Source organism: Alligator sinensis, unplaced genomic scaffold (assembly GCF_000455745.1).
Source record: "Alligator sinensis unplaced genomic scaffold, ASM45574v1 scaffold861_1, whole genome shotgun sequence".
Taxonomy (NCBI): Eukaryota; Metazoa; Chordata; order Crocodylia; family Alligatoridae; genus Alligator; species Alligator sinensis.
In genome coordinates this window covers 416901-441917 of record NW_005842153.1, presented here as the reverse complement: position 1 = coordinate 441917, position 25017 = coordinate 416901, and the positions used below count along the sequence as shown (strand labels likewise).

The window sequence follows — 25017 nt, the reverse complement described above, 5'->3', positions numbered from 1 at the left end:
CTGCTGAAAAAGTTGTCAATTGATTGAACCAACAGGATGCCCAGAGCAAGTTTTTTAAATGGGGCTGACCCAAAAAAAAGGGACCTGGTTACTCAAGTTAGGAGAGGCTATCTACTATAATGAGCACTGGTGAAACATTCTCTAGCCACATTCCTAATTCACCCCTAACCTGTACAAGTAAACCTCCCAATCAGCTGTTTATGTAATGCAGTGGTTCTACAACGGGAATTTGTGTCAAAACCTTATCTCCGGGAACCTTGAAAAGGTTGTGGCAAAATCATTCCAGCTTGTTCTGGACTTCACTGATTTCTTATCAGTTAAATTATAGGGCTGAGTATTCTAAAGTAATTCCAATAGTATCTTTAGTTATTGATCTCCTCTTGGCAATGGACAAAGCTCTCATGTCCTTGCAGATTGTTTTAGGTCTGTTGAGCAGCCTGTTGAAACTTTTTATCATAAATCCTGCAAAAGCAGTCAGGATGGATGGCCCTATTCTTCAGTAGATCTGTTCTTTTTTTCTCAAAGGTGTTAGAAATTATTGTCAATCACCTCCAGGGTCCTATTCTGCAGGGTCTGTTACATCATCTGTTTTCTTCAGCACATAAGATTACCATACTAGATGCCAAGGCATTTTATGTCACAGTGCCATCGTATGATGATAACACTTAAATCTACATCTTTTATCCAGATCCAGATTATGTAGTTGCTTTGTATTCCTGGTCAGTTTTCTTCTGATTTGTTTATACATTTCTTCTCTAATGTTCAGGTGTGCATTCAGTTTGGGTTCCCAAGGACAGCAAAGCAATACAGTGGTTTTGACTGAGTTAAAATACAAACATTTGCCAGATACATTTAGCCTAACTAAGCTGTATGGATACGTGTGAATATGCTTCTTGCTGTCCTGCTTATAAAGGTCACTTTTTAAGAAAACCTTGATTATTCTTTACTTCTGAGTTAGGAGTGTTAAACCACTTGAAATGTGAAAGCCTTTGCTACAACTCCATTCCACAATCTGCTGGGACTCTGAAGTCATTTTTTAATTGGCATCTCTGCACATTGCAGGGGAGTACTTCCTGTTAAAGATTCTGTTTGTTAAGGCAGATATAAAGTCAAAACCTTGTCTGTTTACTCACATAATACATCCTCCTTGGGCAGCCACAATGGAATCTTTCCATCTCTGACCCACCAGTTGCTTAGGCCAGGGATAGGAAACCTTTTTAGACTGCAGGCTGTAATGACTCACCCCAGGTTGGAGACAAGCAGGTGGGTAGGCACTAGAACCATGCCACTGCTACTGTTTGCCATGGTGGCAAAGGTAGACTACCTGCAAAAGACACCCCATTTCACCAAATGCTGCCAAAGCCCCATGTCCACAGCCTGAATCCAAAGGTTCTGCAGCCAGATCTGGCCTGCAGGACATCACTTACCAATTTCTTATTTAGGCAGAAATGCTATTGAATTTAAAAGAACTAAAACCAAAAATGCTGTGTAGAAATTTAAAAAGGTTCTATAAAATTATAACATAGAATTTAATGGAGATGGATAACATTACTTTGATTTCCAGATACTTCTTAAAGAATGATGTTACAGGGACAATTATATTCCATCAGATGGTTTGTTCTCTATGAAATGCTACAGGAATTTTCTCTAAAAATTTTTAAAATTCACTGGTGAATTCAAAAAAGTTAAAAAAGGATCTAGACAAAATCATGCATGATAGATCTGCAAATAGCTGTTGAATAGAACAGTTGGAAACGTTTCCTTTGGCATTTATAAACTAATAATGATAGATGCCAGGGAGGGTAATGAACAAGGCATAGATAGTTTTAAGCAGGCTGCTTATAGGCTGTAATCATAGGGTATGACATGTTCCATGTTGGGTAAATACATTTTTCCCCATCTAAATTCCCTTTCCATTTTGACAGATGTCACTACATCACCACTTAAGAGTTGCTATGCTGCAATTGCAGTAGTAGAGAGGACTAAACATTTCCCTTGCAATATGTTGGGGCAAAGGAAACTTTATTAAAGTGACCATATTGGTACGTTATATTTGTAGTGTGCTGCATTCTGCCCTGTTAAATAATTAAACCATCTAGTATAGCTGTTTCTCTATAGTCATAAAATTCATGAAGTGCTTAAAGGATCTTTTTTGGATTAAAGGTTCTTGTATAAACATCAGATATTTCAAATGAAAATAGATTGTTAAATGAGAATAGCTAGAAAATAATTTGATCACATTACTGTTGAACTGCTTTATCAGGACACATGATTTTTGCAATAACAGAGATTTTTTTTTTTTTTCTTTAGTGTTTTATAAAATTTCTCTCTCCCTGTAGATGTTGCAATTGAATAATCTCTGGTGAACTCAGGTACAAATTGAATCCTTGCAACTAAGTGAGATGTGAGTTAGTAGCCCCCAAGTTCAGCTTTAGTTGCCTTTGTTTAGTAGCTCTAGGTTTTTGTTATAAAGACCAGAGATTTAAAGGGCACCCAATAGTGGAAGAACTGTACTTGGCAGAAAAACAGTGTCTGTGACTTCCATTATTTGCTTTGCTGTTTTGCCCCTTCTGGGATGGCTGGCAGAAAACTACTGCAACATCTTGAACATGCCACACCATGTTCAAGGGACAAGCTTGTAACCACTGTCAGTTTTTTTAACCGAGTCCTGTTATAAGATTCAAGGTAAATTCTTACTCTGATGTGCAGAAATTGAGCAACACTTGCCATAATTTAGGGAGCATTTGTGACTAGCTCTCATCTCATTAGGAATTCTAACAGTGCTGGGATATTGATTGCTTTTGTTGGTGGATTTCCAGAAATGAACCAATGGGCCTGATTCAGTTCTTGCTAAGGCTGACATAATTCCTGGGTAACTTCAGAAAACAGTTGTATGTCCAGCCGTTGTAATCTATGGTCACAGCCAAGCAGCCAAATGAAGGTGCGATTGAAACACAAGCAGGCATATCCACACAAACTTCAACCTCACCAACATGAATAACAATCCAATGGACAGACATGATGGAACAAACTGGAGCCCCAGCTGTAGAAGCCCATCAAAGACCCAAGGAATATACTCAAAAGTTGTGCTGAGCCCAAATCAGTCATTTCCAGATATTCACTACCATTTCTGCCTGTGCTAGTTAAGAAAGAACCTTTTGCTTTCTGTGATAATTAAAGCTAATGCAGGTAGACCTGGCCTTACTAGCTACACGCCGACCTTCGTTTGGTTTCATTGACAAATGTAAATTGGGATGAAGCTGTGATGTGTATAGCATCAGTTCTTAAAAACAAGGTTAAGGCCAAGAGGAAAGTTGGGAGAAATCCAAAGGTGAGACTGTTTTGCCTCTAACAATATCAAAAGCTTTGACAAACCAGCTACTAAAGTAAAGCAGTATTTTAGTACAGTAATGTATTTTCTGAGTTGTTTCCCATTCAAAAGATAATCGTCTCTTATGCTCAGGTTGACAGTTGGAACGTCCCATAATCTCAGAGATGAGAGAGAGCATGTTCTTGATTTTTCTCTTTAAGTAGATCCCTCTTCAATTCAGAATTAGGTCCCTTAATTTACACCTCAAATACTCTACAACATGTCTTCAATTTGCTTTAGCATCTGTCTATAAAAGAGAAAAGGCATGATTTAAAAAAAAAAAAAATCCCTAATCACTTCTGCTGTTGTCTTCCCTAAATGCAGATTTTGATTTGTGCCTGAGTTTTCTACATCTGTACTCTGCAAGCATATCCAGAATAATCCCCTTTTAAATAACAGCATATAACAACAATAACAGATACAAACAACAGGGAGCTATAAGCCATGAGCCAAAACTCCACTGCATGCGTGCGCTGCTCTGTCTTATCTCTTCTCTACGTTTTTATGTTGTCTGCTTAGACTACCAACCAGCTGAGGCAAGGACAGTTCTGGTTACACATTTAAAATGCTTTCAACAGTAGATGTTTTGCAAATAATAGAGCATAGAGTGCAGGAGTGGAAGTGATCTCCTGGTACATTAAATCCAGTCCCTTGCTGCCATAAGAAGCTATGCCATTTACTCTCTTTCATAAAACGATCGAGCTCCATTTTAATAGTAGTGAGGTTTCCTGCATCTGCTACTCTGATTGGAGGGTTGTTCCAGAACCTAAGTGATGGTTAGAAACCTTCTAATTTCCATCCTAAATATATTCATGGCCGGTTGGTACCAATTTAGATTTGTGCCAGCAGGGTTCTGTAGCTTAAATTATGCTTCTCCAACTAATATTCAGCCCCACTAGTGTAGTCAAATAAGCCAAGCTCTTCTAGTCTTCTCTTATAAGATAGGATATCCTTTCCCCTGATCACCCTAGAACCTTAACTGGACCTGTCCCTGTCTAAATTCATCTTTCTTTTTCATGGGCAACCAGAACTGTATATCATATTCCAGACACAGTCATACTAGTTCTTTGTACAATGGTATTAATACATACCTAACTCTACTAGCACTACCTCAGCTAGGAGCCCAGCGTCATCTTGGGCAGTCTCACAACTCTCTCACATTGTTAGATGCTAACAATACAACTAGCAGCTAGTACATCCAAAACTTTCCCCTCCTCAGTTGTTTGGAACTGATGAAGCAAAAGTTCTTGTTAGTAGTTTGCAAGTGCATGACTGCGCATTTTGTACTGTTTAATTTCATCCCACCTCTATTACTTTAGTCTTCAAGATTATCTGGTTCTATCTGTATCATAGTCTGGTCCTCTGTATTGACAGTTTTGCGTAATGGTGTCTAAACCTGTATCCAAATTTGCTTAGAGTGCTCCCACATGTTTTTCCAAGGTCATTAATGAAACTGTTTAGAATTTGGCACTGTGTACATGATAATACATAGGTTATGGAAGAGCCAGGCCAATTTTGTCTCAATACCATTAACTTACACTGATGTAAATCAGGACTAGTTCCATAAAGCAATGCAATTTTCAGCAGAATCAGACCTTTCACATCTAACATCTGTCCAATAAATGTTTATCAAAATATGGCTGAAGGCATAATGCCAAAAGTTATAAATTGTATGATGAGTTTAAAAAAAAAACTACTTAGAAATGCGACAGTCATATTTTTATTAGAAAACCTAGCAATAAGATGAGAAATCCAAGCTAAACTTTCTGTTTACACTTGGTTTCCAAAGTAGTCTCTTTTTTAAAGAACATCATTAAGGAGTGCACTTACCTATTTGAGCAACTTTGTTGCCACTGCTCAAAATATAAATGTCAAAGGATCTTTAGGAAAAAAATTAGAATACACCAGCATGTGTTTATAAGTTCAGTCTACTCCTAATACATTTCCTTCCTTTACAAATCTTAAATATAGCATGGTGTAGAAGAAACAGTTACAGAATTGTATATTTACATTCCAGGGTTATAGTTGATATTTGTGTATCTATATAAAGCAGTCAAATCTGTGCATTAAAGCTCTTTTTGGTAATTTTGTCATTGATCTGTGAAGCACAAAGATTTTGCTTTGACAGTACCTTGGAAAGAGAAATACTGAGTGACAATGAATGGCATTGACACCCTTTTTTATATGAACAGAACTTGCAATCTTTAAATAATCAGAGAGAAAGCAGATTTGCCTTAGTTATCAACCACAGTCTGTTTGCAAAATGAGCACACGGATATGCTGTATGATTTAAATTTTCCCAATATGGTCTTTTATTCATAACAGCGGTTGTCTTTTTTTCCCCTGAGGAATGCTAAGAAAAGTACTTTAAAAGTCTTTCATTTCATCGAGAACATTAAAAAAAAAAATGATATTTTCAAATGAATTAAATGGTGCTGAAACTTGCCAAAGAGACAGCATTTGAAGTCTGACATAGTCTGTTTACTCACAGAATGCATACGCCTTGGGCAGCCACAGTGGAATCTTTCCATCTCTGACCTGCCAGTTGCTTAAGCCAGGGATAGGCAACCTTTTTAGACTGCAGGCTGTAACAACTCACCCCAGGTTGGAGACAGGCATGTGGGTGGGCATTAGAACTGTGCCACTGCTACCGCTTGCCATGGTGGCAAAGGTAGACCACCTGCAGAAGACAACCCATTTCGCCAAATGCTGCAAAGCCCCATGTCCACAGCCTGAATCCAAAGGTTCTGCAGTCAGATCTGGCCCACGGGCCATCGCTTACCAATCTCTGATTTAGGCAGAAATGCTATTGGATTTAATAGGACTAAAACCAACAATGCTGTGCAAAAATTTTAAAAAGGTTCTATAAAATTACTTTATACCTTATAAAATTTAATGGAGATGGGTAACATGACTAATTTCTAGATCCTTCTGAAAGAATGATGCTAGAGGGATAATTTTCAATTGTTTGTTCTATATGAAATGCTACAGGAATTTTTTCAAATAATTTTTAAAATTCACTGGTGAATTCAGAAAAGTTCAAAAAGGGACTAGGACAAAATCATGAATGATAGATCTGTTAATAGCTGTTGAACAGAATAGTTGGAAACGTTTCCTTTGGCATCTCTAACCTAATAATGATAGATGCCAGGGAGGGTAATGAACAGGACATAGATCACTTTAGATATATCCAGGTCAGCGTCTCCTTTTAAAGCATGCACCCCTGCTACTGTTGGAGATAGACTACTGGGCTACATGGACCATTGGTCTGATCCAGTATGGCACCTCTTATGTGCTTGTTATGTTCTTGTATATAATTAAAACAAGTACTCTACACTCATGACTATAACTATTACATTATGATAATAAAAAGCAATGTTTTAAGGATTGAACAGAGTCATTTCAATTGAGATATTTTGGACTGTTCCATCTTATATCCTGTACTGTTTGGGATTATTCACAAAGAGGTGCTATTAGAACCCCACTACTATGAAATAGCATAGTTGGAGTCATAATGTAGACTTGATAGTCCAGGGAAGTCAAGGAGTTTTTTGGTGATATTTTTTACTGGATCAACTATACCATTGGGAGAAAATTTAGACAAGCTTTCAGACACAAATGGTATTCAGACACACATTGCCATACGGCGACATTGCTATGGCAAAGGAAGTACTAAAGCGCAGCGCAGTACGGGTGGTTACTGCATTGTGCACGCAATGCACAGTTCAGTGTTGCTGCTACATCACCATAGGGGCACACTATACCCAGGGAGTACACTGCTGCAGCACCATAGCTGGCAATCAGGTGTAGACACACGAGATCACCATGTCATTATAGTGCATCATGTTGAGATGTAGCACATCACTATGTCACCATAGGGTGAGATGTAGACGCACCCAAAGTACCTTCCTCAAGTTTGAGAAAGAAGCAGATACAGCTTGAGCTAAACAACAGTGAATTCTGTGAGAAGTAATTCTGGTGCATAGTCTTTCACCCACAGAGTTCTTGTTTTGAAATTACTCCTCATAACATGTTTTTGCTCCTACTTTACAGCCATCTTCCATTTCTTTAAGTGGCTGTTTTTCATTTACATATGGAGTTATACACAAGCAACTGTTCTATCTATTAGTTAACTCAAGCAGTGTTTGCAAAGGCCTGTGTCAGAACATTTTAACCTCCATGGTCACTCAATTGCTGACCTCAAGATTGCTGTTCTTAGGCAGCAAAATTTGAAAACCCAGTCTGAATGGGGAACTGCAGAACAAGAAATCATCCACAGACTGGATTGCATGAAGTATGATTCAGAGAGATGGTTAGCTGTGTTAGTCAGAAGGCAGGGTATATATGCACCATCAGACTAACCATGCACCATAGACTAACTAAATAAGTATGGTTTTAACAGGAACAACAAATTCTTATACCATTACCTGGATTAGCTTTGTGATCCCTTTGTTTCCTATGGATTCATTGCTTGTTTCTCCCAGCACTGTCCCTCTCCTTCTCCCTCCCCACTTCCTCTCTCCCCTCTTTCCCCACCTTTTATATTCAAATCACTCACTCTGTTTTATACATGGCTCTATGCCGGGGCGGGCAACCCCCAACGTGTATGCCACAGGCTTGTGCTTAAAACACGGGGTGGAGAGTGGGGAAGGAGCTGGGGCTGCATTGCCCCAATAACGATGAGGCCCCTCATAGCGCCCCCGCTGTCCATCCAGAGGCACCTATGAACCTCCTACCACCTGTCACAGCTGGCCCGGGCTCTGGGCAGGCCCCTGCTGCCCAACACAGAGCCCGGGCTTCTCACAGCAGGCAGTGGGGAGGCTGCAAGCAGCTGCACCAGGGTCTGTGGAGCCCCAGCCCAGATCGTTGCCAGCAGTGGGTACATGCATGCTTCAAGGTGGACAGCTGGGAACAGGCCCGGGCTTTGCTGCCACAAGGATTGGGCTTCCCCACCATCCACCCCTGGGATGCCAACATCTTCCAAGTAGAGGTTGCAGGTGGGTTTGGCACTGTGCCCAAAAATGTCGCTAACCCCTGCTCTATGCTGTCCTTTCACGGCATCGGATGAAGTGAACGTGCGTTCACAAAAACTTGTGCTCTGTTCATATCCTATTTAGTTGGTCTATAAGGTACCTATCTGCCTCTTTTCCCAAACCTGAGGAAGAGCATATTGTGCCCAAAAGCCTAATATTTCCTAATGATACAATGGTCCAGTTCTCTCAATGTTGTACAAAATACGTGCGTAGGGGGGGAAGGTTTTCTTATTCCTTACCTTTCTCTTTACCTTTGTCTTCTTTACTTTAATTTTTTTGTTTGTTTATTTGTTTGTGTGTTTTGTTTTCCTCCCCTAGGCCAGGTGATTCGATCTCTCCCTGCCACTTCTTGATACCTGAATTGGCTTTCCTGGAGGCAACACTTCCTGTCTGTGACTGACAAGAAGGACTGTTTCTGGTGGGATGGATTTTCTCCATCTATCTTTGTTTCCCCTCAGTCTCTTCCTCCCCCTTTCTCAGTCCGTAGTCCTTGCCTCTTTTTTCTATTTTGTATTTTGTCTATTTCCTCAGCCTTAGGGCTAGATCCAGTAAAGGACTTGGACTCCTAAAAGTTGGGTGCTGCAGTGCTTTAACGAATAGCAATCCTCAAAATTCAGAGAACTATTAGGGAAATAATGAGGGTGACATTGCAGAAACCCTGTCCCTCTTCAGAAGGTAGGCACCGGACTCGGGGCTGCAAATAGATGTCTGTCTACTCAGAATCCATAGTCTGGAAACCAACCTCTCCTGAGAGCTGGCTCCCACACCCATTGTTTGAAAAATGGAGCAGGGCTCATACTTTCTTGTAAAATGTGGCTAGGACAGAAAGAGGAGGAGGCACTGCCTTTTAATATAATAGCCTAATAGTTAGGGCACTTACAGAGCATAGGGGAGATCTAGGTTGAGGGGCCTTATCAGCCGGTAGAAATTCAAACCCATCTTTCTCTATAAACGATGGTTGGTGTGATTTCCTCAGGGATGAGAGAGGTGGGTTACATGTGGGTCTAACCTTTACTGTTTTATGTGTAAGGTGACCACCTCACTATCCTCCTATCACATTGAAAACAGTGATTTTTAAGGGGCTTGATCCTGTTGGTGTGCATTATTAAGTATGTTCTAAGCCCATCTGGCAAACTGGGCACCCACAGGAGACTTAAGTAGAGGAATACCTTGTTTCTAGATCCAGATTGGGCTTTGGTGAGCAACAGGCACCAACCGACTCAGACAAAGGCGGTTCTGGGCACATTCATAACTGTAGGCACCTGGGGAACTTTCAAGTTGAATGAAAGCACCTAAACTACCTAGGAGCTCCCTAAGCTGAGGAAGAAGATGAAGCATCACAGTTTTGGATGAGCTCCTTAAAACAGCACTTAGACAGATTTGAGGCACCTCAGTTCTGTATTGGATCTAGTCCTTAGTGCATCATTTATCTTTCCCTTCCTACTGCACCTCACCTACATTTATAGTTATGCTTTATTTATCCTTTCTTGCCACATTTTCTCATCTTTATTCCTTCTCCTTCCCGTTACCTTCTTCATCCTTCCTCCTCCTTTGTTTCCTGGCACCCATCACCCTCCCCTACAACCTCCGTCCATCCATATCATGTTTTTCCCTTCCCACACTGTTTTTCCCTTCCTACCAACTCTCCTCTTGATTCCCAGGTGATCTCCCCCCACATTTTCAGCCTGCATATTATCTTCCTCCTTCTAGCAAATCCTAAGCTGAGCATCTCTCTCTGCAGGGTCTGTAAGAGATTCCTTTAGTCTTTCAGACTGAAAGGCAGCAGGAAGCTTTTAGAGGCACAGCAGAGAATTGTACTCAACATCGATAGTATTCAATCCCTAATGTAAAAAAAAAATAAAAAAAAAATCAGTAGTGTAACTAGGGCAGGGTGACTGTGGTAACCACCCCAGACAGGACTCAGAGGGGAGGTGGGCAGGTACAGAAAAAATAGCTGTTGCTGCAGTCACAATCATTAGGGCTGTGCGAAATTTCGCCACCAGTTTTGTTTCAACACTGTTTCAACCTGTTTTGAGGTCAAAACAGCAAAATAGAAACAAAACAGATATGGTCAAAACAGCCTCATAACAAAACAAGGCAAGTCGAAACGTTTTGCCGTTTTGACGCTGTTTCGACATTTTGCCCAAGGCTATAACGGGGAAGGACAAAGCAGCCTGTAACTTTGTCATTGCTGTCCAGATTTTGATGAAACTTGCAGGAATGGTAGCCGCTTCTGAGTGCATGATGAATGCCAAGTTTCAAGAAGATCGGTGCAGGGGGTTCGGAGAAACTTCACCCCAAAATCTTGAGAGCAAAACTCATGTCACATGTATGTGTTAACCCACAGCGGGGTCAATCTGCAGGGATGGTAGCCCCTGCTGAGGTAACAAAGTCTGCCATGTTTCAAGGAGATAGAAACTGCACCCCAAAATCCTGAAAGCAAAACTCATGTCACGTGTATGTGTTAAGACACAGCGGGGTCAAAACTGCAGGCTTGCTAGCCCCTGGTGAGTTCACAAAGCCTGCTAAGTTTCAAGATCGGTGCAGGGGCTTGGGGGGAACTGCACCTCAAGCTGTGGACAAGCAAAACTCGTGACATGGGTGACACTGTGTGTGTTAAGGAGCAGCAGGGTGACAGCTGCAGAGATGGTAGCCCCTGCTACTGCCACGAAGCCTGCCAGCTGTCGAGGAGATCAGTGCAAGGGTTCTAGCTGCTGACAGGCAAAACTCGTGACATGGGTGCTTGTGCAACTGTGTCTGTCTTGGGGCATGCGGGTGGGGAAACTACTGCAGGCCTGGCTGCTAGGCCCTGCTGTGGCCACTAAGCATGCCAGCTGTCAAGGAGATCAGTGCAAGGCTTCTGGGTTCTGGGGCCCTGTACCCCTAGCTGCTGACAGACAAAATCGTGACATAGATGATCCTGTGTGTGTTAAGTCGCAGCGGGCTGAAAACTGCAGGGGTGGTGGCCCCTGCTAAGGCCACAAAGCCTGCCAGGTGTCAAGGAGATAGGTGCAGGGGGAGTCTGGCTTCTGGCGCCCTGCACCCCTGGCTGCTGACAGGCAAAACTTGTGACATGGGTGCTTGTGCATTGACTGTGTCTGTCTTGGGGCAGCTGATTGTCTGTATTGATTCCATCCTTTCCTTAGTCTCTGGTTTTGTAGGTGTTAATCCATGCTCGTTAAGTCATTATGTAGTAGCTAGGTACTGTGTATTGAGCTGGTCCCTGAGTGAATCATGATTATTTGGTAAATGGTAACAGAGTAGCTTAGCAGCCATGCCTGCAGTAGGTCCCTCCCACCCCGTCCCTCCTCCCCCCTTCCCCCCGGTGCCCGAAGACAGACACAGTCAGTTGCACGAGCACCCATGTCATGACTTTTACCTGTCAACAGCTAGGGGTGCAGGACCACAGAACCCCTGCACTTATCTTCTTGACAGCTGGCAGGCTTCGTGGCCACAGCAGGGCCTACAATCCCTGCACTTTTCAGCCCATTGCGCCTTAACCCCTGCAGTTTTCACCCTATTATGGCTTAACACATACACGTGACATGAGTTTTGCTTTCAAGATTTTGGGGTAGAGTTTCTCCGAACCCCCTACATCTATTACCTTGAAACATGGCAGGCTTTGCCTCAGCAGGAGCTACCACCCCTGCAGGTTTGACCCCACTGTCTTAACACATACACGTGACATGAGTTTCTCTCTCACAGTTTTGCGGTGCAGTTTCTCTGAACCACCTGCACCAATCTTCTTGAAACTTGGAACACCTCATGCCCTCAGAAGGGGCTACCATTCCTGAAAGTTTCATCAAAATTTGGCTAGCAATGACAAAGTTATAGCCTGTTATGACATTCCCCATTATATCCTTTGGTCAAAACATCGAAACAGGGTCGAAATAGCAAAACGTTTCAACAAAACGAACCAGAACAGCCGTTTCGACTTGAAACAAAAGTCAAAATGAAACACTGTTCTGTCGAAATGTCAAAATGAAACACTTCCATTTCGCGCAGCCCTAGTAATCATACTAGAAGCACGGTGGCAGCCAGAAGTCACCGCTGCTACATGGGTTGCAGCTGTCCCAGGCACATAGGTATATTGTTAAAAATATAGGGAGTTGGGAGACCGCTATGAGAAGCAGGAACTCCTGAAAAATATAGTAGCCTTGTCTTAAAGTTTTCTGTGTTACTTAAGAGAATAGAATTGAAGACAAGCATATGAATATGCTAATATTGAAGTTATTGGATGAGAGACTTTAATACTGAAGAACTTTTTTTTGATCTTTTGACCTGTAGGTGTTATCGTATTATTCTGCTTAGATTATTATCAAGAATTATAATAACTTGTTATATTGTCCTAGAATTCCTCCAAAATTCTGTCTTCAAAATGTCTGTGTTACTAGCATCCTGTTGGCTACAACTACTACAGTGAAAACTGAATACCACTGGGTTACCATTGCTTTATGCCTGTTTATTAGTCACTGAATAGAGACTACCAACATTTTTCACTAACCACTTCAGTGGAAAATGACTGTTGGTTACCAACTATCTAGCCTGGATTCGAACCAATAATTTGAAGTGAAAGCCACCACAACCCATTACCTAAATCACTTGTACTACTCAGTCCTTTTAAAAATAACCCTGTCATAAGTAAAAAGAGAAGGAATTCTAACAACTACTAATAGAAAAATTGAAAAAGTTTCTGAGAGAGAGAGAGACTATATCCTACTTCATTATATATAGCACTATACTTACCTCTGACATAAGGTCAAATAATGGCATCCCCTCCTCAGTGAAAACTATTTAAAACTCCCTTGTGCATAGTACAAGTTATTGCCAGTGCCAACAGAAAATCTTCTACAGATACCATACCATTTATGATCCTTTTAAAATTAAAAAATTGATGAGCTCATTAAAAAGCAGGTGAAATGACCTAAAATACAGTGGTACCAATTAATGCAATATAATTACTGACCTACTTAGACAGACTGAATGCAAATTAATAATTTCATTAATAAGTGCCAACATGAAATGTCACGTTGAATAAATAGGTTATCTCGCCTACAAAGAGTGATAATTATGTTTCTTCCCTGACTGAGAAAGTTAGGAGTATGCAAGTGAATTTGAAATATTTCTTCTTTCTTAAGGAAAAAAAAAAGATGAGGGCCTCGATTTCCAAAACATTTAGGAGTTAGAGAGGCAGACAGGTATTTTCACAAGCATCTAAGTGTCTAAATCCCCTTGAAATTAAAATTTGCCATAAGTCTGCAAGCAGCATTGCTACCACAATCATTCATTTTCAACGTATTGATCAAGGGTGGACAGTTGCATGATTGTCATGGATTCCCTAAGATCCCAAGGCAAATTGAGGTGAAGCAGGATTGTCTGGGGATTGCAATTCTCCATGTGTTAACAAATTGTACTTTCATTCCAATTGATGATGTTTTGTTACATGTTGTTGTTATATTTATGTCAAGGTGTGCATGCTACTTTTTAAAGAAATACAAAAAACATGTACTGCCCCCCCCCCGTGTTTACACCTTAATGTAATAGATTTCTTATTTTAATTTATTTGGGGTGATACTACCTTTAGATGTCATATACAGATAAAAAACTATCACTGGTACAGGCTTGGTCTGCTCAAAAAAATTGCTGACATAGTTTTGCTATGAAAACTGATTTGGACACAACTACACTGACAGAAAACCTTCTGGCAGCATATGCTGGTTCTAGGGGACTCTGCCAAGATAGGTATAGCACCAGAGGCTCTGTAGTACAGCCCTGAGGCTGGACTGGCTGCTTTGTGGTACTATAGGAAAGAACAAGCTGCTACAACTGAGCTTGCATAGTCCATAATTCATAGTCTATAATTCCTCAGTGAATTAGAAATGTGAGGTTCAAATTCTAACTGATTGAAGCAAGCAAGTTAAGAAAGTACAGGTTGGATGACTGGACTATAAGGTGGATAGAAAACTGGCTGGATCTTCAGGCTCAACAGGTAGTAATCAATGGCTTGATGTCTAGCTGGCAGCCAGTATCAAGTGGAGTGCCCCAGAGGTTAGTCCTGGGGTTGTTTGTTTTTTTCCAATATCTTCTTCAATGACCTGGAAGATGGGATGGACTGCACCCTCAGCAAGGCTGCAGATGACACCAAGATGGGTGAAGTAGTAGATAGGCTAGGGAGTAGGCCTAGGATTCAGAGAGACAGAGAAAAATTGGAGGATTGGACCGTAAGAAATGTAATGAGGTTCAGTCAGGACAAGTGCAATGTCCTGTGCTTAAAATGGAACAATCCCATGCACTGGTACAGGCTCTGCAGCAAAGGACCCGGGGCTTACAGTGGACAGTAAGCTGAATATGAGCCAACAGTGTGTCCTTGTTGTGAAGAAGGCTATCAGCATACTGGGCTGCATTACTAGGAGTGTTGCCAGCAGATTGAGGAAAGTAACTCTTCCCTTCTGTTTGGTGCTGATGAGGCCACATCTGAACTACTGTGTCCAGTTTTGGGCCCCCATTACAGAAGAGATGTGGACAAATTGGAGAGAGTCTAGCAGAGGACAGTGACAATGGTGAGGGGGCTGAGGCACATGACTTCTGAGGTACTAGACTGTTCTCAGTGGTGGAAGATGACAAAACAAGGAGCAATGGTCTCAAGATGCAGCAAGGGAAGTTTAAGTTAAATATTAGAAACAGACTTTCTCACTAGGAGGTAGCATTCCCTCTAAGCTGCGCAGCTACGCTCATGCTGCGCTGCCAGGCATGCCTGCGCGGCTGCACACGCCACAAAGCTTAGAGGGAACGCTGCTAAGAGGATAGTAAAGCACTAGAACAGGTTACCCAGAGAGGTTGTTGAATCTCCATCTCTGGAGGTTTTTAAGACCTGGGTAGACAAAGCCTTGGCTGGGATAGTTTAATTGGGGATGGTCCTAATTTGAGCAGGGGATTGGCCTAGATGACCTTCTCGGATCCCTTCCAACCTGAATTTTTTTTATGATTCTATGCTTCAGCACCTTGATCCAGCATCACTAGCATTTTAAAAATGGTGCTTGCTGTAGCACATTTGTAGTTCATTTGATTAGCAAATCACATATGCACCTGCAGACTTCCTTACTGTGCACCAAGATTGTAACCCTAGAACAAGCCCAAACTAACAGCTCACTGAATAATAGAAGTATTGGTGTCCAACTAGCTTTTGTGTGTCTCTTCACATGTGGTGTCTATTCATGTTCTCCTCTGTGCAAGCAATTTCAAACAAGTGCACGCTGAGCAAGAAATATGCATGCAGTCAGTTGTTTTTGGATCTGTTGAACAATCCATGCACCCTAGTCAGTTGATACTCAAAAGAACTGAGTGTTGCTGTTAATGCACATAGGCAAAGGACCAAGGGGGTACGCCTCATCTATGTTTCCTTCACTAAAGAAAATAATTTTTTGGTGAAGGAAGAGAGGGCAGTTATATGCAAGATGAGCCATGTCCTGAAGTATTCATAAAAGGAAAATTTGGATCAAGTCACTTTGCTTCAAGGAAGAACTTCAGAACCTGGACCTATTTTCATGTATGTTTGTTTATTCAGACGTTTTAATTAGTGGCAGAAGTACATTCAAATGGCATTTGTCTCATTTTTAGCAGGAAAAGTGACAAGTTCTTGGCAATTATGCAAAGATGTGACCCTGCTGTGTGTAACTGATGAGTAATAACTAAATCTGGGTTAATTTGTTTTTTACAGGAAGAAATCATTCCTGTTTTCAGCTTTGTATGCTGCCTTTATATTTGGTGGTCGGCACCTTATGAATAAACGAGCAAAATTTGAACTGAGGAAACCACTAGTGCTCTGGTCCCTGAGCCTTGCAGTCTTCAGGTAGGCAATTCTTAATGGCAACTAACTGTTTGCATTGCTTTACTAAGAGGGTTAAGAATATAAAGCCACAAGAAGAAGCAGGACAACAGAAAGCTCTATCTGAATTAAAATTTCCTTAGTTATATGCTCCGAACATAAACATCTTAAGAGGATGGAATATAATAGTCAATCTCTTCAATTGTCGGTAGTCAAAAGCAAAGTGGGAAGTCAAATGAGTAAATGAGAAAACTATATTATATTATCCTGACTTTCCTAATGATGCAAGCTACAAAATGAAGTAAACTAATTATGATGTTAGACATGTTCTCATTTGTATTTAGTATTATAATTCTGTAGTGGTATAAGTGGAATACTTAACCATGATTCTAAACTCTGTTACAGGGATGTAAATCTGGGCCAGCTTCTTTGATGTCAGTTGAATTATATTGGTGTAATACTAGTGTAATTCTCAGGATCAGAATTTGGCCCTTGAGTTATACCAAAATGCAGGAATAAGGTGTTTTTTTTAGTATAATACAGCATGGTGTTGACCTTTTCAAGTCCAGGCAGTGTTCTCACTGAGTTTAGCAAAAACAGATGCAGGCAGCTATTGGATTAAACAGCAAGTCTGACTGATCCAGATTCTACTTAGTCCTTCATGTAATTAAAGATACACACGTGTCTGATATAAATGGGTTGTCTAGCCCAGGGGTACTCAACCTCTGGCCTGCAGGCCAAATGCAGCCTGCAGAGCCATTGCATCTGCCCTACAGTGCTCCCCACGGGTTGGAAAATTTGATAGCAGGGGAGCACTGGCCATTTATATGTCCATCCTCCTCCCTACCAAATTCCCAAACTTTACTCCTCACTCACCTGGTCAGAGCCAGGTTGGACCAGGCACTGCCCATACAGCCCACCAGGGAAAATGGTTGAGCACCACTGGTCTAGCCTATTGACTTCTACAGGAGGGTTTTGTTTGAGGAGCAGCTACTCAGCCTGTCCTCCCAAACAGAAATACAGCCTTTAAGTCCCAAACAAGTGAACAAATAAAACAAAACCCTTCTTCTATGCCGTGAGCACTAGGAGAAAAGACCTTTGTCTCTGGCCCCAGCACAGCAGCCTGACCCCTCCAGGCCACAATCTGTTCAGCTTTCATCTTGTTTTCTTTCTCCTTGCCAACTGTTCCTTCATAGTTTGCCTCTTTCCATATCTCCCTTCTGGGGTTTTAAGTTTCTAATGGGATACTCCCTCATTATCAGAAGGCCAACATCTTTGCCCTGAGTAGGGCTGGCTGCCCCTTCTTAAAGGGACAGACCACCCCATTATATATGAACAGAAATTTTTAATAATACCTTTACCAGCACACAATACTGATTCAACTTGCAAGCCACTGTCAACCAAAAGCGAGGACTATAAAAATCATGGCACCTTGTTTTTCAATGTTTACACGGAAGATGGGCTATAGTTAGCTTTGCAACATGGAAACAATTTGTAAACCAGTATCAGATGACACTGATAGCTCCATTGTTTTCTAAAATTACAGTACCTCCATGGTCTACTGATTATAATCAGTTCACAAGCCCACAAAGGAGGTTTGCGAGTTGAACACAAATGGATAGCTTAAATGTTATTTCACGGGACTGGAACTTTTAGTCTGAGAGTTTGTATTAACTGAGATAAAAGTGTTTTGTTTTGTTTATAAAAATGTTTTAGCACAGCAACACATTTTGACACAGCTGTCCTAACCAAGATAAGTTGACACATCCAACTAGGATGTGGTAAAGTACATCTTTCATTGTCTGTGCTAGAGCTTTAGAACATGTTAACCACCACATTCAAAAACTAGGCTTGAATATCCCAACTAAATTCAGATATAAGTTCTAACATTCTGGTTATTCATGATTTACCCACAGTTTCAATTGGCATTATATTCTTCAATTACTTTGTTACATAATGCTCTCAGGCACCTGTTAGCAATTGCCATTGTCCATCCCACAAGTGGCTGAATTTCAGTGACTGTTAAAATGACTCCTAGATGGTATTTAATGTGCAGATCAGTTTATAAAGTGATTTGTGTCCTGATGGATCCCAGAATAAGTATCAGTTATAATTATGTTTCTGATAAAATGTAGCCACTTGAGTCCTTATGTAGTTACTTTAATTCTCAAATGAGAAAGCACCATCTAATTTCATCACTGTGTCTTGGAAAATCATGTTCCGTGCAGATGAGCTCATGGATGACATGTCTTGAAACAAATGTCTAGAGCTTATCACTAGATGCTACTTTTCTAGACTTTTTTCTAAATAAGATTCTCCACTAAAAAGGGCAGAAATATACTTTGCAGTTAGTGAATGCTGTTTACATGAAGATAAAACACCCAGAACCTGGAACTAGGGCAGATTACATTGGCCCACTTGTCAAGTGGATTTTTCTTGACACAAGCATACTGAACTACTAATCTAGGATCTGTTCAGCTGTCCGTATATTTCCTCGTGACGTTTAAGGTGTGAGATTTCACTTTTAAAGCTCCAAATGACTATCTGAGTAACCTCTATTCTCCCTGTAGTAATCAGCTGAGACACTTGAGCTGAAGCTCCACTGGTGTAAACAAGAGGTGGTTGCTCTTAAGGCATTATTTTTAGGAAGGTTGTATGCCCATTTTAGCCAGGACAGTCCTGGATTTCAGAGGTTGGTCCCGGTCAGCTGTTGGGAATTATAATGGGCATCTTAGAAACGCAAGGATGTGAGGCACAGTTTGGCTGGGAGGTGGAGTGGCGTAGAGCGCCTTGTGAGAGTGCTGGGGCAGGGCAGTGTCCTGGATTTCCCAGATTATGTCCTGGATTTCTGGGTTTTCCATATAGTCAGCCTAATTATTTGTGAGGGGACACATAGCTTTGGAATGTGTCCCTCCTTTGGTCTAAATACCCCAATTCCAATGACATTGCAAAACTCACTCTGTTCCCCTTGTGTTTGGAAATGACAGCAGGGGGCTGGCAAGTAATCATAAATAAAGTTTAAACAGCATGGAAGCATTTAGAAAGGATGCATTTTTAAATTATGTCAAGTGCACCCAAGACCTAGAACTAAATATCCTTTTTAGCACTACCATACACCTGTATGAATAAATTTAGCATCAAAGGACTAGTCTTCTGTCTTTATAGGATACTGTTGGCATCCTTCTCTGGGCCTGGCTTTAAAACAGGTGTGTCAAAGATACTGCCCACCAGTTGAGTCCAGTCCATGGAGCCCATTCATCTGGGCCCCAGTGCTGCCCTTGGGTCTTGATTTGACCCATAGACAGCCCATGGCATATTCTGGACCATCCCCAATCACAGGGCCTGGGATGTGAGCTACATGTGGCTCCTGCTTCAGCCATTCTGGGACACCTGCTGCATGCAGTGGTTCCCCTCCAGCTGGTCCAGGATTTGTGCTGCACATGGTACCTGCTCTGGCTAGCCTGGGATATGCTCCACATGTGGTAGGCACTCTACCTGGTCTGGAACATATGCTGCATACAGCATCCACTCTACAACTGTACCATATGCACCACCTGCTCCAGCTGATCCAGGACCCATGCTGCACACAATGCTTACCCTGGCCAGTACCAGACTGTACCATACACACAGTCCACCCTGGCCAGTCTGGGACGCGTGCCACATGCAGTACCTGCTTCAGGACTGTACGATGCAGAGCACCTGCTTTGGGCCCCATGTTGCCTGCAGTGTCTGCTCCAGCCAATCCAGGACCTGCATTACACATGGCAGCTGCCCCAGCCAGGCCAGGACACAAACTGCATGCAGCATGGGTCCCAGATCGGCTGGAGCAAATGCCACATATACTGGATCCAGCATGCTGGGAGGGAGGGCAGTCCATGGGCCAGATCTGGGCCGCAGGACTGGCCCCATACTATTCATCTGGCCCATGGACTCGTCTGGCCCATGAAGGCACAGGAGTTTCCCCCCTTTCTTTATAGAGCATCCTAAGTGCATTTGCACTGTATGGAGTGAACAGAGAAGAGGTTCAGCATCTTACAATAATAAAATGAAACAATGATATTGAGCACAAGGCTTCCCAAGCTTCCTTGTTACTCTACTGACCCAAAAGAATAGAAGGCAAAATTTCATCAGTTCATAGTGAGAGAAGCCATTAATACTATACTAACCATTAATACGATATCAAAATGCAAATAGAGAGTTCTTCCATTTCTGGATGCACAATTTCCAGTTCCATCTTTAGGGACAATCTCTTCCATCCTTACTGAATCTTTTATCCAAATGTCTAGGCTTTGGGGGTGTCTTTACACATGCTCTGGGGAGGTGCTCTAATTAGGGCAGCTCCAAGGGCCGCTCTAATTAAAGCTCCCACAGCATCATGTGTATTCATGATCCCGTGCTTCAAAATGGTGGTGGGGGTGGTTTAACTAAAGCTTGTTCAACAAGCTCAAGCACCCCAGTCACTATTTTGAAGCATGGGGATGCTAATATACATGATGTGAAGGCTGCTGGAGCGTGCTAATGAGCATGCTCCAGCAGACTTGATTAATCAAGTCTAATTAGCATCAGACGGAGCAGACATCCAGCACATGTATGGGTGCCCTGGATGACTGCTCTTCACTTTTGTAATTGCTGGAATTTTACTGTATTCCCAAATCAAAAGCATCTTGTAGGCAGCACTGCTTAGCTTGAAGGAAATGTGTCCCCCGAAAACTACAAAGATGCAGTTGGAAGGAATTTTATATCATTATTGAAAATGCAGACTCATGTATGCTTTAGGGAAATGCTCTTATCTCTATATGAAATTTCTCCTTAGGTTTTCTTTTTGTTATGTTACCTTTACTATAACTTTACCACACTTAAGAATCCATGGGTGTATCTGTTATAAAGCGACTCTGCTGCATAAGGAAAATCTGAAAGGTTAGTCTTCAGTAATCAGTTTCAGTAAATGGTTTTTCAAACAATTTTTTGTTCTCTGTCTCTTCTATCAATCCTACCAATATAGCTGCCTGAGTATAACAGAAACAGTATCTAACACTACTGAGGCTGCACAAGGGTATAGGCAAAGGAACAGCTTACAGAAGTATAAAAGGAGGTGGGACTTCTCTGCACATCAGATGCTCCATGACAACTGACCAAGAGCACATACTTAGCAAGTTACTACCACACCCTTTAACTCATCAAAATCCAACGTAGCTATGTCCCCAAAAAAGCTACTGTCTGCCAATGACTTGGCAAGTCTCCAATTTGTGTCCAGTATGCTTTTTCTTGCCAAGATCATTAAAGTTTACAATACAAAAATAGCCATCTTTATCAACCATAACACACACTATGACTTCATGAATTTGCTCAAGGGTAAATTATCAGTATCAGCATCAAACTTAACATTTCTGTTGAAGTGTTGTCAGAATCCAATCATATATCTCAGATGTTTTTATAGAAAAAGTTTTACAGTAGAAAAACTGCACAAAATATTTTTTTAATTTGAAAAAATCGTGAAAACATTTTTCAAGTCTTTCTAAGGTTGTAGGATATTTTTCTTATTAAGTCTATTGATCAGTTGCAACAACAAGAAACTTAGAAGTAACTTGTAAGTACAAAGATTATTTCAGTTTTATTTTATTCAACTGGGTACACTGTACTTGAGCTTAATTCTCACTTAATTTTTTAATCCATGCTGTTCCATGTCAATATGCTTCTAATATTTCCCCTTGTTTAGGAGCATAATTTCAGCTACACTGTGCGCGTGTCTGCACATTCAGTAATGCACCGTAGTTACTGCGCGCACCATAGTTACTATGCAGTAGCATATTAGCTTGGTTTTTGGCCCGCACACTACTGTGCAGTGTTATTAGGCTACTGTGCAATTAGCATCTGGTGTAGACGCATCCTGTGACTATCAATTAATCATCTTCATCACGGTTATAATGCTGACAAAGAAGTTTATTTTTCTATTTACATGCGACCCTAAGGAAACAATTGCTGTTTACCTACACTGTCAAGTGTTTTTTAGTCCCATATGTTTAAACGTTTCCTGGGGTTAAATTCAGAGAAACAATATCACAGCCAACCTGAATTAAAAGTTCTTTTACTTTACATCCTGCTTCCAAAATAAAGTTAGGGTTATTCTTGATATTGACCTTCTTTTTTTTTTTTAGCTACAGTAGATCAAAACCTTCATGCTGACATTTCTAGAACACAGCAAAGCTGTGATCAAGGCTCTCACAGAAGGATATGAAGTTACTAATTCACGTTTTTATTACATCCCAGCTGGATTATTGTAATACATTTTCATAGGCCCTTCAGACTATTTATGTGCAACAGCACGGCATCATTTTCCTTTGACCTCCCTCTTTAAAGTTTTGTCCACACAAGAAGCAGTGACAGCTGCATCTAATGGCATTAAGGGCATCTCTATACCACTTCTGTGACACATTCAGGAATACTGCAGTGAAGCATAGCCTACCTATACACTCCTGTGACACATTCAGGAATACTGCAGTGAAGCATAGCCTACCTATATACTCCTGCTTCCAGCATATCAAATGCTGAAAGTGAAACAATGAATCCTTCTTAGAGTGTCATTGAATGCATTCTGATACGCACATCTAAAAGAAAGAGCCGAAGCGTCATGCTGGTACATCCACTCAATAACACTCTAAAAGTGGTTATATCGTCTCATTTCCAGAACTTGAAACATGTAAAGAGGGAGCTACTGAGAGGCATGTTCTTCGGGGAAGTACTCTCAGATATAACATAGAAGCAGTGCAGATATGCCATAACGTGCTAACGTGGTGCCAGAGATAACTCTGATCCATATTGCACCAGACTTTATTGCTCCCAGGCACTGTGCTTACTTCTGTGCCCAGGGCTGCAGCATATTGAGCCAGGTCAGAGCAGCCCTGGCTGGCAGGGACCAGGGAGTCAGAGCAGCCATGGCTAGCAGTAGTCCAAGGGGACTGCTCTGACCTGGCTCAACATGCTGAAGAGGAGCTGGCTGGAGCAGTATCTACACATGCATTGCTGCACATGAAAAACTGCACAACAGGTTAGTACTTGTGTTTACAAGTACAAACCTGTTTCAGAGTTCATTAGTTTCATGTGACTTAATAGGGCCACACGTAAAGAAGACAAGATGTTTACTGCGGAGCTAATTAGGCAACTCCACAGTAAATGTCTGGTGTAGATGCACCCACAGTGTTAAAAATAACTTGGCCTTGTCTACCCTAGTAATAAAGTCATGGCCATCACCTTGGAACTCTTCCATCCTAAAGCAGCAAAGTATTACTGTAAAGACAAGACCTAAGTGACTTAAGGCAATAGATGGTAAATCCTGAGGGTACCTTCCACAAGTGGTACTTCTGAGAATAAGTTTACCAAAAGTAGTACCATTAATATCTAGCATGGCTGCTGGTAAGCAGCATGTGCAGCAATATTAGTGTAGCTTTGGGAGGCAACTATCCTACAAATCAGGGGCTGTCAACCAGGGGTGCACATATCTCCAGGGGTACTTAGAAAGGTCTTAGGGGGTACACGCGGACAGGCAGGCAGGGACCAAGCACACCCAGGGCACAGCGGCAGCATCTCCCCTGGTGCCTTCCCACACTTGCCCTCTTACCCAGGGAGGTGGGGGGAAGAGATGGCCCCAGGGTCCTTGCGGGGTGGCCAGGAGGCTGGCTTCACGCTGTTGCGCATGCTGGGTGTGCACAGTGGCAGAAGCCGACCCCCCCCACTCTGCATGCCCAGACAAGCTGCTCTCACAGCTCTGTCCCATGCTCTGTCCCAGTTGTGCAATGCCTGCCCCTGCCCAGCCCTAGCCCTAGCCCTAGCCTCTCCTCACCATGGGGGCTTCGATATGCACACCCCTCCCCCCCGCCACTTAAAAACAAGTAAAAAAATATAAAGCAGTACATAAGCTGAAACTTTGAGGCAAAAGGAGTACACTTGTTAAAAAACATTGAAAACCCCTGCTATAAATAACCTAATTTGCATTTAAGGCACAATATATACAAACCTTATTAGAAAAATTACTATTTTTTTCTCTTGAGAAACTTGTAATATACTGTTTATTTTATTGTGGGTACAATACTTCCCTACAAATACGTCTTTTCCAGTTGGAACTTCACTTTTGCCATCACGTATTACTTCTGCCATTTATATCCTTAACAAAACTGTACATTAACGTATTCTAGAACTGCCCAGAGTGAAAAAGACTGAATAGTTTGAATTTTAAATTCATCCCTCTTTATGAAATAAGAGACAATGGGAAACTAAGCAGTAAGACATAAATTAAGAAGGATTTTAGTAGTGACAGCTGGATTGTAATCCCAATAGAAATAGTGCTATGTAGGATCAACATACAAATTGAAAAACAGATACTGGTTGGCAAGAGAAAACAAGTTTTGAGATGATTAATTATATTATTAAAGTAGAGACTAGAAGACATGATCAGGGATCCAGGTTTTCCGTTCGCTGTGGGAAAATGCAGAAATAACATGACTTTTCTCCTTTAAAGGAGAAAAAGATGGATTTTCTCCTTTAAAGGATGAAATCATAAATCACAGAAACGACAGGTTTCCCCTTGCAGGCTGGTAGAGTTCCAGACCGCAAGGGGCTGCTTGAGGCTGGGGGTAGCAGAAGTAGGGCAGTCAGGCAGGGGGCACCACATGCTTGTGCAGCTCCTACAAGTAATTCTATGGGAGGTGCAGATTGAGGCCTCCATGATTGAGGCCCCCCACAGTGAAGGAGGGAGAGGGGAAGACTGGGGGCACTGCCCTGCCAGGGCAGTGTGT

General features: G+C 41.7%; 1 protein-coding gene across 3 annotated transcripts in view; it reads left to right on the top strand.

Moving 5' to 3' along the window:
* The window catches only part of ELOVL6 (ELOVL fatty acid elongase 6), a 116307-nt gene that overhangs the window by 52136 nt on the left and 39154 nt on the right, over positions 1-25017 (top strand). Inside the window, exons 1-2 of one of the 3 annotated variants that reach the window (XM_014520784.2) lie at positions 8726-8821; positions 16121-16252. In XM_014520784.2, coding sequence (XP_014376270.1) covers positions 16182-16252 — 71 coding nt within the window. In that variant the 5' untranslated portion in view covers positions 8726-8821; positions 16121-16181. Of the gene's footprint in view, positions 1-8725; positions 8822-16120; positions 16253-21041; positions 21146-25017 lie in introns of those variants that run through there. The other 2 variants (XM_025206358.1, XM_025206357.1) reach the window with 2 other exon arrangements.